This window comes from Mobula birostris, chromosome 5 (genome assembly GCF_030028105.1).
Source record: "Mobula birostris isolate sMobBir1 chromosome 5, sMobBir1.hap1, whole genome shotgun sequence".
NCBI lineage: Eukaryota > Metazoa > Chordata > Chondrichthyes > Myliobatiformes > Myliobatidae > Mobula > Mobula birostris.
In genome coordinates, this window is record NC_092374.1 from 40,503,949 (window position 1) to 40,521,562 (window position 17,614).

At 41.6% G+C, this 17,614-nt stretch overlaps 1 protein-coding gene across 6 annotated transcripts in view; it reads right to left on the reverse strand.

The window, feature by feature from the left end:
* Positions 1 to 16,951, reverse strand: part of tnpo1 (transportin 1) — a 99,438-nt gene extending 82,487 nt beyond the window's left edge. For 5 of the 6 annotated variants that reach the window (XM_072257934.1, XM_072257933.1, XM_072257936.1 and 2 more), the window contains exons 1-3: positions 16,800 to 16,951; positions 16,524 to 16,637; positions 15,768 to 15,843 (exon numbers count right to left, since the gene is read on the reverse strand). In XM_072257934.1, coding sequence (XP_072114035.1) covers positions 15,768 to 15,843; positions 16,524 to 16,628 — 181 coding nt within the window. In that variant the 5' untranslated portion in view covers positions 16,629 to 16,637; positions 16,800 to 16,951. Of the gene's footprint in view, positions 1 to 15,767; positions 15,844 to 16,523; positions 16,638 to 16,799 lie in introns of those variants that run through there. The other variant, XM_072257935.1, reaches the window with a different exon arrangement.
* Positions 16,952 to 17,614: the final 663 nt, after the last annotated feature.

The following is a 17,614-nucleotide window of genomic DNA, read 5'->3' on the forward strand; positions in this document are numbered from 1 at the left end:
AAATCATGTGCAGATATACGATGAATGCACTAACTCTTCCCTCTCCCCAAGAAAAGGTGGTATAGGAGTGAATGAGCTCTCAGAAGAGGAGGTCGAGGCAAGTACAGTAAGAACTTTTAAAGGACAGATGGACAGATATATGGAAAGGATATGTACTAAATGCTGGCAAATTTGACTAGCTTGGATGAAGCTAGCTTGCTCATCATGAACCAGATAGGCCAAAGGACCTGCTTCTATTTTGTTTATATCCATCTATGACTCTAAACATGAATTTCATTAAACCACTGTAAAACCCAGAAACACAAGCATCTCCTTCAGTTGACCTCAATAACTTCATTCAGGTGGTTAGGATTGCATTTCCCATTCTCATTTACCCAGTCATAACAGGTGTAACATTTTCAATATCCAAAATGCCATGACACATCATCCAAAGATCAATCCATACTTCTCAATGACTGAAAACCACATCTCTCTCTCCCAAAATTGTCTTATCTATAAAATGTTGTTTGGTGACAAACCTTAGCCAATAGATTATTCCAGAATTTAGTTTCTTCAACAATATGCTTTTGAATAATAGTTTCTACTGAACATCTGTTACGCTATGCTCAAAGCTCGTGCAGCCCTGACTCTCATTTTTCCTACATTTAAGATGACCAACAATGGGAGAAACATTTCCAACTAAATATTTGGAAGACTTAAACTATCATCTTCAGTTCAAGTAACAAAATTCATTTCATGACCACAAACACCACCCATCTCCTTGGCAACTAGGAAACGGTTCACAACCTTGATGTCATATGTTAAGAGGGATGAGCTTTAAATAACACATAATCTTGACTATAAGTGCCTATTTTTACCACCATGGCAAGGCCTGTTTCAATCCCTGCCTTGGTTCCTGCCACAAAATACTATTCCATACCACCTCCAGACCCAACTATCCCAAATTTAATTGCTCCACCACTAGGAACAATGTCTTCAGCTGCAAAGGTTCTAAAATGGAATCCAAACAGCTGAATCACCTCTTTTCTCTAAAATGCTCCTAAAAAACTTACCTTTTGAGCAAACTTTAGAACATCTGCCCTATTATCACATCTCCATGGTGAATTTTATTTGATTGTGCTTCTGTGAATGCCTGAAGTGCTTTAAGACAACTCATCTTACACAAAAACAAATTAATTGTTGCACATTAAAAGATGTCATTATATACAATAGCAAAATACTGCTTTGAAACATTAAATACACTCCAAAGTTTAATTAAAATGGAGTTTTGGTTTGAAAAGTGAAAAGATAGCAATGAGAGATTTACAAAGACAAACAGGAACTAAATGATATTTTACATAACTGCAGAAGACAAATCCAAGCATATTTGACACTTTCTAACCTACCTTTGATTGCAATAAAAGCCACACACCATATACTTTGTGGTTACAAACTACAAGCAGTCAAATACGTATACAAAAACTGAATGCAAGAAAGAACCAGGGCTTGATTTTTTTCTCCATCTTTTCCCAAAATCAAATCAGTAAATTATTCTACCACAGATTCAATATCAGTTCATTAACTGATAGCCCCCAATTTATACTTTTAAGTAGAAGACAGGAAAAATAATACCAGAATATGGAAGGAAAAGGTAAAAAGAGAGCCAAAATACCCACCACCTATAAAATGTTCACTCTATGAGTGCTCAGGACAATAATAAACACCTTCTGTTTTTTTTTTGTCTAGAGAATTGTGCCAGACAAAGCAGCTCCTCTAAGTCCCTATTTCTCAAGTCGGTTCATCAGACTATTCAATCATTACAAATGAACTGCACTGAACATTTCGCAAATGAAATCAATTATTTCAACAGAGCGAGAAATAGGGAATTTGGCACTAATAATGTTGTTACTGGACAGGCCTGAGCAAACAACCCAGAGACAGAAAATCAAATGCAAAATTAGAAAGAAAATACAGAAATATGAAATTACATTTTTAAAAAGGAGCTTCAGTAACTGACTACAAAACCACGTTATCTCTACTTGGTTCACCTGTATCCTTCAGGAAAGTGAACTTAGTATCTTTGCTTAGTCTGCTCTTGTGGCAGTGAACACACTACACTCTTCACTGTAATGGCTTTACAGGCCATTGAGCTGCATAAAAACCACTAGAATAAAATCACCATCCTTTCAATCAAAGTACTAAAATTGAAAGCAGGAAAATTGTTCTCAGTATCAATTTTGCAAGATTTTTCATATGTTCAAGTCGGAAAGATATACCACAGATAAATCAAATTACAGCCTGAGGTCCTGATTTTAAAGCCGCATGTATTACAGAAAGTATGCCAGATTCCATCGGAATACCTGAGAATATCCTATTCCACGCTGCCCTATATTGGGGAGCACAGTAGTTCGCGTAATGCTATTACAACGTCAGCGACCCAGATTCAATTCCACTGCTAAGGAGTTTATACATTCTCTCTGTGACCACAAGGGTTTCCTCCGCATCGTTTCCTCCCACATTCCAAGGACCTAGTGATAAGGTACCCCATGCAAAGCTTATTGAGAAAGTAAGGAGGCATGGGATCCAAGGGGACATTGCTTTGTGGATCCAGAGCTGGCTTAGAAACATAGAAAACCTACAGCACAATACAGGCCCTTTGGCCCACAAGATGTGCCGAACAAGTCCCTAAATTAGAAATGACTAGGGTTACCCATAGCCCTCTATTTTTCTAAGCTCCATGTACCTATACAAAAGTCTCCTAAAAGACCCTACCATATCCACCTCCATCACCGTTGCCGGCAGCCTATTCCACACACTGACCACTCTGCGTAAAAAACTTACTCCTGACATCTCCTCTGTACCTACTCCCAAGCACCTTAAACCTGTGCCCTCTTCTGGCAGCCATTTCAGCCCTGGGAAAAAGCCTCCAACTATCCACACGATCAATGCCTCTCACCATCTTATACACCTCTATCAGGTCACCTCTAATCCTCCATCACTCCAAGGAGAAAAGGCCGAGTTCACTCAACCTGTCTTCATAAGGCATGCTCCCCAATCCAGGTAAAATCCTTGTAAATCTCCTCTGCACCCTTTCTATGGCTTCCACATCCTTCCAGTAGTGAGGCGACCAGAACTGAGCACAGTACTCCAAATGGGGTCTGACCAGGGTCCTATATAGCTGCAACATTACCTCTCGGCTCCGAAATTCAATTCCACGATTGATGAAGGCCAATACACCGTATGCTTTCTTAACCACAGAGTCAATCTGCGCAGCTGTTTTGAGCATCCTATGGACTCGGACCCCAAGATCCCTCTGATCCTCCACAATGCCAAGAGTCTTACCATTAATGCTATATTCTGCCATCATATTTGACCTACCAAAATGAACCACCACCTCACACTTATCTGGGTTGAACTCCATCTGTCACTTCTCAGCCCAGTTTTGCATCGTATCACTGTCCCGCTGTACCCTCTGACAGCCGTCCACACTATCCACAACACCCCCAACCTCTGTGTCATCAGCAAACTTATTAACCAATCCCTCCACTTCCTCATCCAGGTCATTTATAAAAATCACAAAGAGTAAGTGTCCCAGAACAGATCCTTGAGGCACACCACTGATCACCGACCTCCATGCAGAATATTACCCATCTAGAACCACTCTTTGCCTTCTGTGGGCAAGCCAGTTCTGGATCCACAAAGCAATGTCGCCTTGGATCCCATGCTTTCTTACTTTCTCAATAAGCCTTGGATGGGGTACCTTATCAAGTGCCTTGCTGAAATCCATATACACTACATCTCCTGCTCTTCCTTCATCAACGCGTTTAGTCACATCCTCAAAAAATTCAGTCAGGCTCGTAAGGCACAACCTGCCCTTGACAAAGCCACGCTGACGTGTTATACCTCTCCAAATGTTCATAAATCCTGCATCTCAAGATCTTCTCCATCAGCTTACCAACCACTGAAGTAAGACTCACTGGTCTATAATTTCCTGGGCTATCTCCACTCCCGTCCCCATTGATGATGCAAAGATCATCACCAGAGGCTCAGCAATCTCCTCCCTCGCCTCCCACAGTAGCCTGGTGTACATCTCATCCGGTCCCGGCGACTTATCCAACTTGATGCTTTCCAAAAGCTCCAGCACATCTTCTTTCTTAATGTCCATATGCTCAAGCTCTTCAGTCGGCGGCAAGTCATCACTACAATCACCAAGATCCTTTTCCATAGTGAATACTAAAGCAAAGTACTCATTAGGTATCTCTGCTATTTCCTCCGGTTCCATACACATCTTCCCACTGTCACACTTGATTGGTCCTATTCTTTAACGTCTTATCTTCTTGCTCTTCACATACTCATAGAATGCCTTGGGGTTTTCCTTAATCCTGCCCATGAAGGCCTTCTCATGGCCCCTTCTGGCTCTCCTAATTTCCTTCTTAAGCTCCTTACTCTTAGCCTTATAATCTTCTAACTCTCTAACATCATCTAACTCTCTGAACCTCTTGTAAGCTTTCCTTGTCTTCTTGACTAGATTTACTACAGCCTTTGTACACCACGGTTCCTGTACCCTACCATAACTTCCCTGTCTCATTGGAACGTACACACATGCAGAACTCAACACAAATATCCCCTGAACATTTGCCACATTTCTTCCGAACCTTTCCCAATTTAAGCTTCCAGTTTCCTGCCTGATAGCCTCATAATTCCCCTTACTCCAATTAAACGCTTTTCTAACTTGTCTGTTCCTCTCTCTCTCCAATGCTATGGTAAAGGAGATAGAATTGTGATCACTATCTCTAAAATGCTCTCCCACTGAGAGACCTGACACCTGACCAGGTTCACTTCCCAACACTAAATCAAAGTACAGTCTCTCCTCTTATAGGCTTATCTATATATTGTGTCAAGAAACCTTCCTGAACACACCTAACAAACTCCACCCCATCTAAACCCCTCGCTCTAGGGAGATACCAATCAATATTTGGGAAATTAAAATCTCCCACCACGATAACTCTGTTATTGTTACACCTTTCCAGGATCTGTTTCCCTATCTGCTCCTTGATATCCCTGTTACTATTGGGCGGCCTATAAAAAAAACACCCAGTAGTGTTATTAACCCCCTCCTATTCCTACACTCCACCCACAGAGATTCCGTAGAGAATCCCTCCATGACGTCCACCTTTTCTGCAGCCGTGACAGTATCCCTGATCAACAGCGCCACGTCCCCACCTCTTTTGCCTCCCTCCCTGTCCTTTCTGATGCATCTAAAACCCAGCACTTCAAATGACCATTCCTGTCCCTGAGCCATCCAAGTCTCTGTAATGGCTACCACATCATAGCTCCAAGTACTGATCCATGCTCTAAGCTCATCTGCTTTGTTCACAATACTCCTTGCGTTAAAATACACATCTCAAACCGTCTGAGCGCGTCCCTTCTCTATCACCTGCCTATCCTCCCTCACACACTGTCTCCAAGCTTTCTCTATTTGTGAGCCAACAGCCTCTTCAGTTCGGTTCTAGTTTAAACTCTCCCCAGGAGCCTTAGCAAACCTCTCTTCTAGGATATTGGTCCCCCCGGGATTCAAAAGCAACCCCTCTTTTTTTCTACACATCACACCTGCCCCAAAAGAGGCCCCAATGATCTAGAAATCTGAATTCCTGCCCTCTGTTCCAATCCCTCAGCTACGCATTTATTCTCCACCTCATTCTATTCCTGTACTCACTGTCACGTGGCACAGGCAGTAATCGCAAGATTACTACCTTTGCAGTCCTGCTTCTCAACTTCCTTCCTAACTCCCTGTAGTCTGTTTTCAGGACCTCTTCCCTTCTCCTACCTATGTCGTTGGTATCAATATGTACCACAACCTCTGGCTGTTCTCCCTCCCACTGCAGGATATCATGGACATGATCAGAAACATAGAACCATAGAACCATAGAAACTACAGCACAGAAACAGGCCCTTTGGCCCTTCTTGGCTGTGCCGAACCACTTTCTGCCTAGTCCCACTGACCTGCCCACGGACCATATCCCTCCATACACCTCCCATCCATGTATCTGTCTAATTTATCCTTAAATGTTAAAAAAGAAGCCGCATTTACCACCTCGTCTGGCAGCTCATCCCATACTCCCACCACTCTCTGTGTGAAGAAGCCCCCCCCAATGTTCCCTTTAAACTTTTCCCCCCTCACCCTTAACCCATGTCCTCTGGTTTTTTTCTCCCCTTGCCTCAGTGGAAAAAGCCTGCTTGCATTCACTCTATCTATACCCATCATAATTTTATATACCTCTATCAAATCTCCCCTCATTCTTCTACGCTCCAGGGAATAAAGTCCTAACCTATTCAATCTTCCTCTGTAACTGAGTTTCTCAAGTCCCGGCAACATCCTTGTAAACCTTCTCTGCACTCTTTCAACCTTATTTATATCCTTCCTGTAATTTGGTGACCAAAACTGAACACAACACTCCAGATTCGGCCTCACCAATGCCTTATACAACCTCATCATAACATTCCAGTTTCTTATACTCAATACTTCGATTAGTAAAGGCCAATGAACCAAAAGCTCTCTTTACGACCCTATCTACCTGTGACGACACTTTTAGGGAATTTTTTATCTGTATTCCCAGATCCCTCTGTTCCACTGCACTCCTCAGTGCCTTACCATTAACCCTGTATGTTCTACATTGGTTTGTCCTTCCAACGTGCAATACCTCACACTTGTCAGTATTGAACTCCATCTGCCATTTTTCAGCCCATTTTTCCAGCTGGTCCAAGTCCCTCTGCAGGCTCTGAAAACCTTTCTCACTGTCTACTACACCTCCAATCTTTGTATCATCGGCAAACTTGCTGATCCAATTTACCACATTATCATCCAGATCATTGATATAGATGACAAATAACAATGGACACAGCACTGATCCCTGTGGCACACCACTAGTCACAGGCCTCCACTCAGAGAAGCAATTCTCTACCACCACTCTCTGGCTTCTTCCATCGAGCCAATGTCTAATCCAATTTACCACCTCTCCATGTATACCTAGCGAATGAATTTTCCTAACTAACCTCCCATGCGGGACCTTGTCAAAGGCCTTACTGAAGTCCATGTAGACAATATCCACTGCCTTCCCTTCATCCACTTTCCTGGTAACCTCCTTGAAAAACTCCAACAGATTGGTCAAACATGACCTACCACGCACAAAGCCATGTTGACTCTCCCTAATAAGCCCCTGCCTATCCAAATGCTTGTAGATTCTGTCTCTTAGTACTCCCTCCAATAACTTACCTACTACTGACGTTAAACTCACCGGCCTATAATTTCCCGGATTACTTTTCGATCCCTTTTTAAACAACGGAACAACATGAGCCACTCTCCAATCTTCCGGCACTTCACCCGTAGACAGCGACATTTTAAATATTTCTGCCAGGGGCCCCGCAATTTCAACACTAGTCTCCTTCAAGGTCCGAGGGAACACTCTGTCAGGTCCCGGGCATTTATCCACTTTAATTTTCCTCAAGACAGCAAGCACCTCCTCCTTTTCAATCTGTACAGTTTCCATGGTCTCACTACTTGATTCCCTCAATTCCATAGATTTCATGCCAGCTTCCTTAGTAAATACAGACGCAAAAAACCTATTTATCTCCCCCATTTCCTTTGGTTCCGCACAAAGCCGACCACTCTGATCTTCAAGAGGAGCAATTTTATCCCTTACAATCCTTTTGCTCTTAGTATACTTGTAAAAGCTCTTTGGATTATCCTCCACTTTGACTGCCAAGGCAACCTCATGTCTTCTTTTAGCCCTCCTGATTTCTTTCTTAAGTATTTTCTTGCACTTCTTATACTCCTCAAGCACCTGATTTACCCCCTGTTTCCTATACATTTCATACAACTCCCTCTTCTTCATCATCAGAGTTGCAATATCCCTTGAGAACCAAGGTTCCTTATTCCTATTCAATTTGCCTTTAATCCTGACAGGAACATACAAACTCTGCACTCTCAAAATTTCCCCTTTGAAGGCTTCCCACCTACCAATCACATCTTTGCCAGAGAACAACCTGTCCCAATCCACGCTTTTTAGATCCTTTCTCATTTCTTCAAATTTGGCCTTCTTCCAGTTCAGAACCTCAACCCTAGGACCAGATCTATCCTTGTCTATGATCAAATTGAAACTAATGGTGTTATGATCACTGGAACCAAAGTGCTCCCCTACACAGACTTCTGTCACTTGCCCTAATTTGTTTCCTAACAGGAGATCCAATATTGCATCCCCTCTAGTTGGTCCCTCTATATATTAATTTACAAAACTTTCCTGAACACATTTTACAAACTCTAAACCATCTAGACCCCTAACAGTATGGGAGCCCCAATCCAAGTATGGAAAATTAAAATCCCCTACCACCACAACTTTATGCTTCCTGCAGTTGCCTGCCATCTCTCTGCAGATTTGCTCTTTCAAGTCTCGTTGACTATTGGGTGGTCTGTAATACAATCCCACTAATGTGGCCATACCTTTCCTGTTTCTCAGCTCCACCCATAAGGACTCAGTAGACAAGCCCTCTAATCTGTCCTGCCTGAGCGCTACTGTAATATTTTCCCTAACAAGCAATGCTACTCCCCCGGACCCTGGCACCTGGGAAGCAAACTACCATCCGAGTTTCTTTCCTGAGTCCACAGAATCACCTGTCTATAGAGTCCCCTATCACTACTGCCTTTCTCTTCCTTTCCCTACCCTTCTAAGCCACAGGGCCAGACTCTGTGCCAGAGGCATAGCCACTGTTGCTTCCCCCAGGTAGGCTGTCTCTCCCCCACCCCCCCAAAAGTATTCAAACAGGAGTACTTATTGTTCAGGGGGACAGCACCTCTAGTACCTGACTCTTCCCCTTCCCCCTCCTGACTGTGACCCACTTGTCTGTCTCCCATGGCCCTAGTGTGAACACCTGCCTATAACTCCTTTCTATCACCTCTTCACTCTCTCTGACCAGACAAAGGTCATCGAGCTGCAACTCCAGTTCCCTAATGCGGTCCCTTAAGAGCTGCAGTTCGACACACTGGGATAAGGCCGTCTGGGAGGCTGGGCGACTCCAGGACTTCCCACATCTGACAATGAGCACAGAACACTGGCCTCACACACACACTTCCTTTCTGCAATTAACACAGGTAAACCTACCTCGCCTCGTCCTGTTACCGCCAAAGCCCTATCACTCTACTACCCTCTCACTCCGCTGCCCATTGGATATGGCGGTCTTCTTATTAAACTTCTCCCACTCTACTGGCTGACGTCACGCGCCTGCACAGTCTGGCCTCTCTTTACCCCGAGTAGTAAAATGCCATCACTCTGAAAATCCTTAGCCGTTCCTCTCACAGCCTTCTTGCTTCGAATCACAGCCTTCTGGCTTGCCCACATTAGATAAAGAGTGGTTGTCGATGGGCCATATTCTGTGTGGAGGTCAGTGACCAGTGGTGTGCCTCAGGGATCTGTTGTGGGAACCCCACTCTGTGATTTTTATAAATTACCTGGATGAGGAAGTGGAGGGGTGGGTTAGTAAATTTGCTGATGACACAAAGGTTGGGAGCGTTGTGTATAGTGTGGAGGGCTGTCAGAGGTTACAGCAGGACATTGATAGGATGTAAAACTGGGCTGAGAAGAGGCAGGTGGAGTTCAACCCAGATAAGTGTGAGGTGGTTCATTTTGGTAGGTCAAATATGATGGCAGAATATAGCATTAATGGTAAGAATCTTGGCAGTGTGGAGGATCGGAAGGATCTTGGGGTCTGAGTCTATAGGACAATCAAAGCTGCTGCACAGGTTAACTCTGTGGTTAAGAAGGCATACAGAGTATTGCCCTTCATCAATCGTGGGATTGAGTTCAAGAGCCGAGATATAATGTTGCAGCTATATAGGACCCTGGTCAGACCACTTGGAGTACTGTGCTCAGGGAGCATGCCTTATGAGAACAGGATGAGAACTTAGTCTTTTCTCCTTGGAGTGACAGAGCATGAGGTGACCTGATAGAGGTGTACAAGTTGATGAGAGGCATTGATTGTGTGGATAGTCAGTGGCTTTTTCCTAGGGCTGAAATGGCTAGCACGAGAGGGCGCAATTTTAAGATGCTTCGAAGTAGGTACAGAGGAGATGTCACTGGTAAGTTTTTTTTAAAAAACACAGAAAATGGTGAGTGTGTGGAATGGGCTGCTGGTGGTAGAAGTGGAAACGATAGGGTCTTTTAAGAGACTCCTGGATAGGTACACAGAGCCTAGAAAAATAGAGGGTTATGGGTAAGCCTGGGTAGTTCTAAGGTAAGGACATGTTCCGCACAGCTTAGTGGGCCAAAGGCCTGTATTGTGCTGTAGGTTTTCTATGTTTCTATGGGTTAGTAGATTAATTGGTCACGTGTGTAATTGGGTGGCATGGGCTTGTTGAGCAGGAAGAGATTGTTACCATGTTGTATCTCTGAATTAAATTCCACCAGTAGCACAATCCTATTAGAGTGATATACAATCAGGAACAGCAGGCTCACAAGTCCTCAACTTTGGCTCCAGAAATAGATTCATGGAATATGGTCAATAAGGACAAAAACAAGTACTCCTTCCCTCAGTCCACCCCTCTGTCTTCCTTCAGTTAATAAAACTGCAAATGTCTAAATTGAACATTACCCACAAGCAGAAAATAACCACCAGCCTAGAATATACTCTGAATGGCAATTTCACATTGATCATCAATCATTGTTCAGCAGTACCATCTCACAGAGTTCTGTAGAAAATTGTTTCCTGATCACATCAATGACAAGTCGTTATGGAATCATGGCAAGGGGTAAACTAATATAACCACATCCTTCAACACACTATATAACACTAACACTGCACTTCACAACTAGTTGTGTCCCAGAATTCATTGAGTGCAGAAGGGAATGCCAAGAACACCAGGCTAGCCTAGGAACAAGGATTCAATCAGAGTTACATACTAACTATACATGCACACTAAACAGCAAAAGTTGCATGCCATAGACAAGAATTTTTTTTTTAAAAAAAAGAGCAGCTCAGGGAACTCAGAAGGTCAGGCAGCATTTGTGGAAGAAAATGGACAATCAATGCTTTGGGTCAGAACCCTTCACCTGGACTGGTCAACAGTTCTATTAAAGCAGCCATTACTTATCAATAACCTGCTCATTGAAGTTTAGGAATGCTATGGTCTACTGGTCACAACCTGCAAACCCAAGGAAGGAAGGATTTACCTTCATTCTTTGCTTTCTACCCAATAACCAATCCATCACCTCACCTTCTGTCACCAACCCCAAGCACTCCAATATCTTCTGTGAGAACTTGGCAAAATACAGACAAAAATCCAAATAACCAAAACTGCCTGTTTCCCCATTTCAATGTAGATTGTAGTAGATCAATGATGACTGTTCAGTCCTTTTTTTTTTTAAAAGGTATTTTGCTTTTATTTCTTTCAGCATTTCCCCTATAACTTACATGAGGATAACATACAAGTAGATCCCAATTTACTCTCTCCCTCATTTTTAAAAAATATTGCGGCCGAACACACAATGTTTTATCCATGAGACCAAAATAAATGGTGTCAACCTTTACCACAATTTTGCCTATCCCACCTCACTTTCAATAGCAGGATGATACATCCAATAGAGGCAGTTAGCACACGCATTCTTATATCTCTAGCTTAATTCAACAATATGCACCATCACAGAAGCTCTAACTTCCATAAATCCCAGTTTCCTAAAACACAGTTCCCTCTTTCTCACGTATTGGGGGATAACTGCAAGTAAACAAGTTATTCAAGGAGGTATGTGCCATTACTTCATAATCTTCTTAGCCTGCTAGCAGCAGGACTTGCACATTACCTTTTAGGAATTTTTGCCATGCCAGGTAACAGAGGAGAGCATGCAGCAATAAGTGCATCTGGCATTAGCCACCATTCAGTTCCTTATCAAGAACCATTTACCTACCTACCTGAATTCGTGCTCTAGCTTAACAGGTTATTCTTTTTTTAATTGAAAAGAAAGTTCAGTGAACTAGATACACACACCTCTACAACACACACAAAATGCTGGAGTGATCAACAGGTCAGAAAGCATCCATGGAAATAAATAAACAATAAACATTTTGGGCTGAGACCCTTCTTCATGACTGGAAAGGAAGGGGGAAGATGCTAGAATAAGAAGGTGGGAGGGAGGGGAAGGAGTACCAGCTAGAAGGTGATAGGTCAAGCAAGGCAGGTGGGAAAGGTAAAGGGCTGGAGAAGAATGAACCTGATGGGAGAGTGGACCATCAGAAAAAGGGAAGGAGGAAGAGCACCAGGGGCAGGTGAGGAAAAGAGGCAAGAGGTCAGAGTGGCAAATGACAGAAGAGAGAAGGAAGAAGAAAATTTTCTTAACCAGAAGCAGAAACTGATGTTCATGCTATCAGGACGGAGGCTACCTAAATGGACTATGAGGTGTTGTGTTGCTTCTCCACCCTGAATGGCCTCATCATGGCAAAAGTGGAGGCCAAAGACCAACATTTTGGAATGGGGATAGAAATTAAAATGATTGGCCACCGGGAAATTCTGCTTTTGGTGGATGGAGGGTACATGCCCAATTTATGTCAGGTCTCAGCAATGTAGAGGAGGCCATACTGGGAGCACCAGATACAATAGACGACCCCAACAGATTCGCAGGTGAAGTGCTGCCTCATCTGGAAAGACAAATGAGGAGGTAAATAGGTGAAGGCAGCATATCTGTTGCGTGCAGTGATATGTGCCAGGAGGGAGATTAGTGACAAGGGAAAAATCTCTGATGATTCCACAAGGGATTGCTCCCTGGAGAAAGGGGAGTTTTGGGAGGTTGGTAACGATATGCTTGGTGATAGGATCTTGTTGAAGATGAAGGAAGTTGCAGAGAATGATCTGTTGGATGCAGAGGCTCATGGGGTGGTAGGTGAGGGCAAGCGGAACTCCATCTCTGTTAAGGTGCCGGGATGATGTGGTGAGTGCGGATGTCCAGGAAATGGAGATGTGGGTGAGGGCACCATCAATGGTGGACAATGTTTGTCCCTAATTTTCTCAATTCTACGACATTGCCCAGGGCCCTGTCATACACTGTACAAGTTCTACTGTACTTTATTGTCCCAAAATGCATCACTTCATACTTTTTCCAAGTTGAACTCCATCTGCCATTCCTTGGGGCCCCACTTTCCCAGTTGATCTAAATCCTGTTATAGCCTGCTTGCTTTAGAATACATGCCAACATTAATCATACAAATAAAAAAAATGCTGATACAAAAATTTCACATGCATTTATGTAAAAATCCACGGCATTTGTCTGTGATCCACTATCCTAAGATATATCCTTCAAGGACCCCTGGAAGGGGCAAAAGAAGAGAGGGGAAAAAAAGGAGATCCAAGGAAATAAGAAAATGCTCACTCTCAAAATTAATAAAGAATTTCAATGCCCAGATACATTTCTGCAGGACCATTAACCATGCAGGCAAAGAAATAAGAGCAGAGATATATGTCCTATGGTCCATCATCCACCCATTTACACTAACTTCATTTTTAAAAAATTCTCATCAACTCTCTCCAAATTCCACCACTCACCTATACACCAAGGGTAATTTAGCAGCCAATTAACCCACTAACCTTATTGCAAGATTCAGAAGTGAGGATGCAAGGAAGGGTATGCTTTTAAAGAAGCTAGAGTGATTACAAAATAATGAGCAGTTAGATCAGCTAAGAGCAGGTTCTGCAGGTGCTTACTGCGATTCTGATGGCTCTTAAAGCCAATCAGCTAGATCTAGTGGTGAGTGGTTAAACAACCCATCTGATTCATTCATGTTTGACCATCAGGGCTGAAGGCTATTGCCAGTAAAATGATCAGAATAATAATTATTTTTTAAAATGGGGACTACTGGTGAGCACTGTGAGGAAGTGATCAAATACAGGACCCGAGGTTTAGCCATATGGATAACTCAGACAGATATAAGAGGTGACAAGAAATAGAAATTGGGTATTTATATGGAAGTGTAGCTTGAGACATAATAGAAAACAAATGAACTTTAGACAAAGCAAGGCGGATGGAAAATTTTAAAATCAGAAAATAGGAAGCTGCTTGGGGCAGATGCTGAGACAAGAAACCAAGTTGTCCTTGTGAGTTGCATTTTTAAAAACTAATCATACAGAAAAACTTTTTTTTAAAAAAAAAGTGGAACAAGTTGAGAAACTAGAGAGCATATTGCACTTATATGTAATTTGGTGTCGAAAACCTTATGGACATATCCCCCATCCACATGCAGCAATTGGTGACACATATACCAAACAGTGGAGGCGAGGTGCTATCACCCACAATCCAGATTTCAATCGACACTATGCAATTATTACAATAATTATTGACAACAGAATTATTCATTACGTGGACAGACATCTTAGAGAAAGATGCAGAGGCATGATGATTAATTGGCCACTACTAAAATCTGCAGGGTGCAGGAAACTTGGACAGGAAGGAAATTGGCAAAATCAGGCCTATATGCATGCTTGCTGAGCAGGAAAGCAAGTAAATGTGTACACTGGGTCAGTCAGGGTTGCTGCTCAAATACCTAAATAGGTCATTCAGTGGATGACAATTATATCACGGGAATAAAAGCATACAATTGGAATGGGTTTTAGAAAGTGTCCCTAAAGGAGACAAATTGAAGCAAGGTATCACAGAAAATGAAAGGGAAAAAAAAACACTATGAAGTGGTAGAGTTGGCAGATCAAAAATAGCAAACAAAATGTAGACAGGATATTATGTACAAGTATACAGGCTTAGCTATGTAGAAAATAATGCAAAACACAAAATGCCTGCTTTTAAGCTACTTCTCTTAGTTTCAGCACAAAATAGACAAGCAGCTTGTGAAGATCAAGAAACTGTAAATGCTAAGGAAATGGACTAAAAAGGAAATGATGGAAACAGAAGGTGAGGCAACATCTAAAGAAAGAGAAACATGGTTAATATTTCAATTTGAAGACCTCTGTCAGAACACAGAGAAAGCAAGTTAATTTCAAGATGCAGAGGGTGCAGGAACCATGAGCATGGTTGCCATGGTGATAAACTGCTGATATCCAGCAGATAGAAATTAAAGCTAGTTTACAATCTTTCCTAGTTCTGGCAAAGAACCTTTACCTGAAATGTTAACTGTTTCTCTTTCCAGATACTTCCTGACTTGCATTTCCAAGTTTTACACAGAGAATTTAATCTTGTATTGAGTGGAGAGTTTTTAAAAATTCAACAGGAGTTACACACATTTTCCCTGACTTCAATTAAAATGAAACATTTCATTATGCAACATTATCAGAGTGAATCTGATGGATGAAATGTTACTGCAGTTAAAACTAGTCTGTCAAAATCCAAAACGGACCAAGTCAATTTAAACCACTTGTTTCTTTTACTGCCCTTCACAGTTTAAAAAATACAAATGATAATAGATATCTACTTCTCCACAGTTACTATAATTTTAAACTCAAATTTACTTTTAATCTATAGGTTGTACAATCTCATTAAATTTAGATGCATTACTGAAAACTGAGGCGGCCAGGGATGAAACAAGATGCATAAACATCAGCAAGTAGTAAGTCACATCAAAGATGATTATGAAGTGCCCCAATAATGCTGTAAGAGTGCTGGGAAAGGGCATAAAACAATTTTCACACTTTGAATTTGTAATAAATCTGCAAATTTAAATATACATCATATCATGCATTATATACATTGTGCTAGATTTTCTTTTTGCTATCTTATCATTCATATCACCAAAGCCAATGCACCTACCTTCTGATTTCAACTTTGTAAGAACAAAAATCAGATAGTTATTGAAATCCGGATATTGATTAAGTTGCTCCAGTTTCTTTGAGAAATGCTAAGGAAACATAGAGCTGAAGAGAGTTTCAAATAAAATGCTATTTAAAGATAAAAATACAGTAAAATTAACTTCAATAAATTAATAAATAAGAAAGCGTGGTCAACTTGTTTTCAGATTTTTAAAAAATAGATACAGATGTATTCAAATTGAAGGAATGGATAACGTCGCCGTAACAATTGGAGGAACGTATTACGATATTCACCTCACCTCCCCCAATGGGCAATTTATACAACGTGAGACGCATGGCGATGGTGTGTTAGGCATACATTCGAGTTGAAGCACCATTTAAAAAAATTCAAGATTCCAAAAATTGAATACGTCATAGACTTAGCCTTCATGGCCGCAGGCTGCATTGATAATAAAATCAATTGAAGAAAAGAAACCTTCAAAAGGCATTCACAAATTTTTCAATTTAGAATAATTAAACAGACGTTACTGTATGTATTTGTGTGGGTGCGCGCACGGCGGGGGGGGTGCGTATGAGGAGGAAAGTACCTCTCGGCCTCTCCACCTCAGGCAGAACCCCAGATTGTTTCATCCCGATTCTTCGCATCTCAAACAAGGCAAAGAAATATTATTCAGCCGAGCACAGTTCGATCAACGATTTTCAGGGGAAAAAAGTCAGGTCGGCCACATTACCGAACCTGCGGTTTTACAAAGGATACTTGCTGAACAGATCTCTGGATGGCGGTGTCTGGAGATTGTGATTCTTTCAATAGTTGTAAGATCTGCTGGAGCCCTTGCTCATCGGGTTTCCACTCGTACTCCATCTTGGTTTGCTGCAATGAGAGATAGGCAAGCGAGACTAAACACAAGAAGTCCGGTCAAACGCCACCACTTACTACAGATTCAGCACATAGCGTTCACCATTAACAGATCTCTTTAGACCGCAAAGTAAAATTAAAATCCACGTTTCCTAAATTATGACAAACTAAACGCACCGAAATTGTGTTTTTGTTAATCCTCCGTTAGTCAAACGTGACAACAATCTGTCTTAACACCGCACTGCCAAGGCCTAAAACGACAGACTCATGGCGAATTTGCAATCCAGTCAGACAACAGAAACTCGCTCTTCACTGGGTCCTAATGCGCAACGGGTCACACGTCCAATCCCGAACTTGCCAATCACGTTCTCCGGGTCCTAAAAGGAAATAACTTCTACTGTCAGCGTTTAAGGATGAAAATGACTTTACAATCCAATCTCAGAAAAATCCCTATGAATATGCAATTTTGATAGCATTTGTTACATGTTTGTAAACTAAAAAGCTACTGCTTTGATGTTAACGGCATAAAGGCACAGAAGTAACTAGTCGATTCTAACAACATCAGTAACTATTTAGGCCTAACATACTAAATTTATTAATGCACAAATATATAAATTACATATTTTCTCTCAATTCTTTCTTCCTCATGCTTGGATTAGGATTATGTCAACAGCCTTCAAATTGCTTTAAATCACTGAATTCTACATTAAACATAGCAGCTTTGTGCTGGATTGCCAATTCGCCAACCTTTCTTCCCTTTTCATAACACTCTTTTTTACTTTTCAAAATGTCTCTATTTTTAAACATTATTATATACTAACATGATCACCATTTATGGTATGACATTCCAAGTCTCATTAATCCTTTCTTAATGTCTTCAATACTTCAAAGTTCAAAGTAAATTTATCAAACTATACACTGTAAATATAAATAATAATAATAAATAAGCAATAGATAGAGAACATGAGACGAAGAGTCCCTGAATTGAGTGT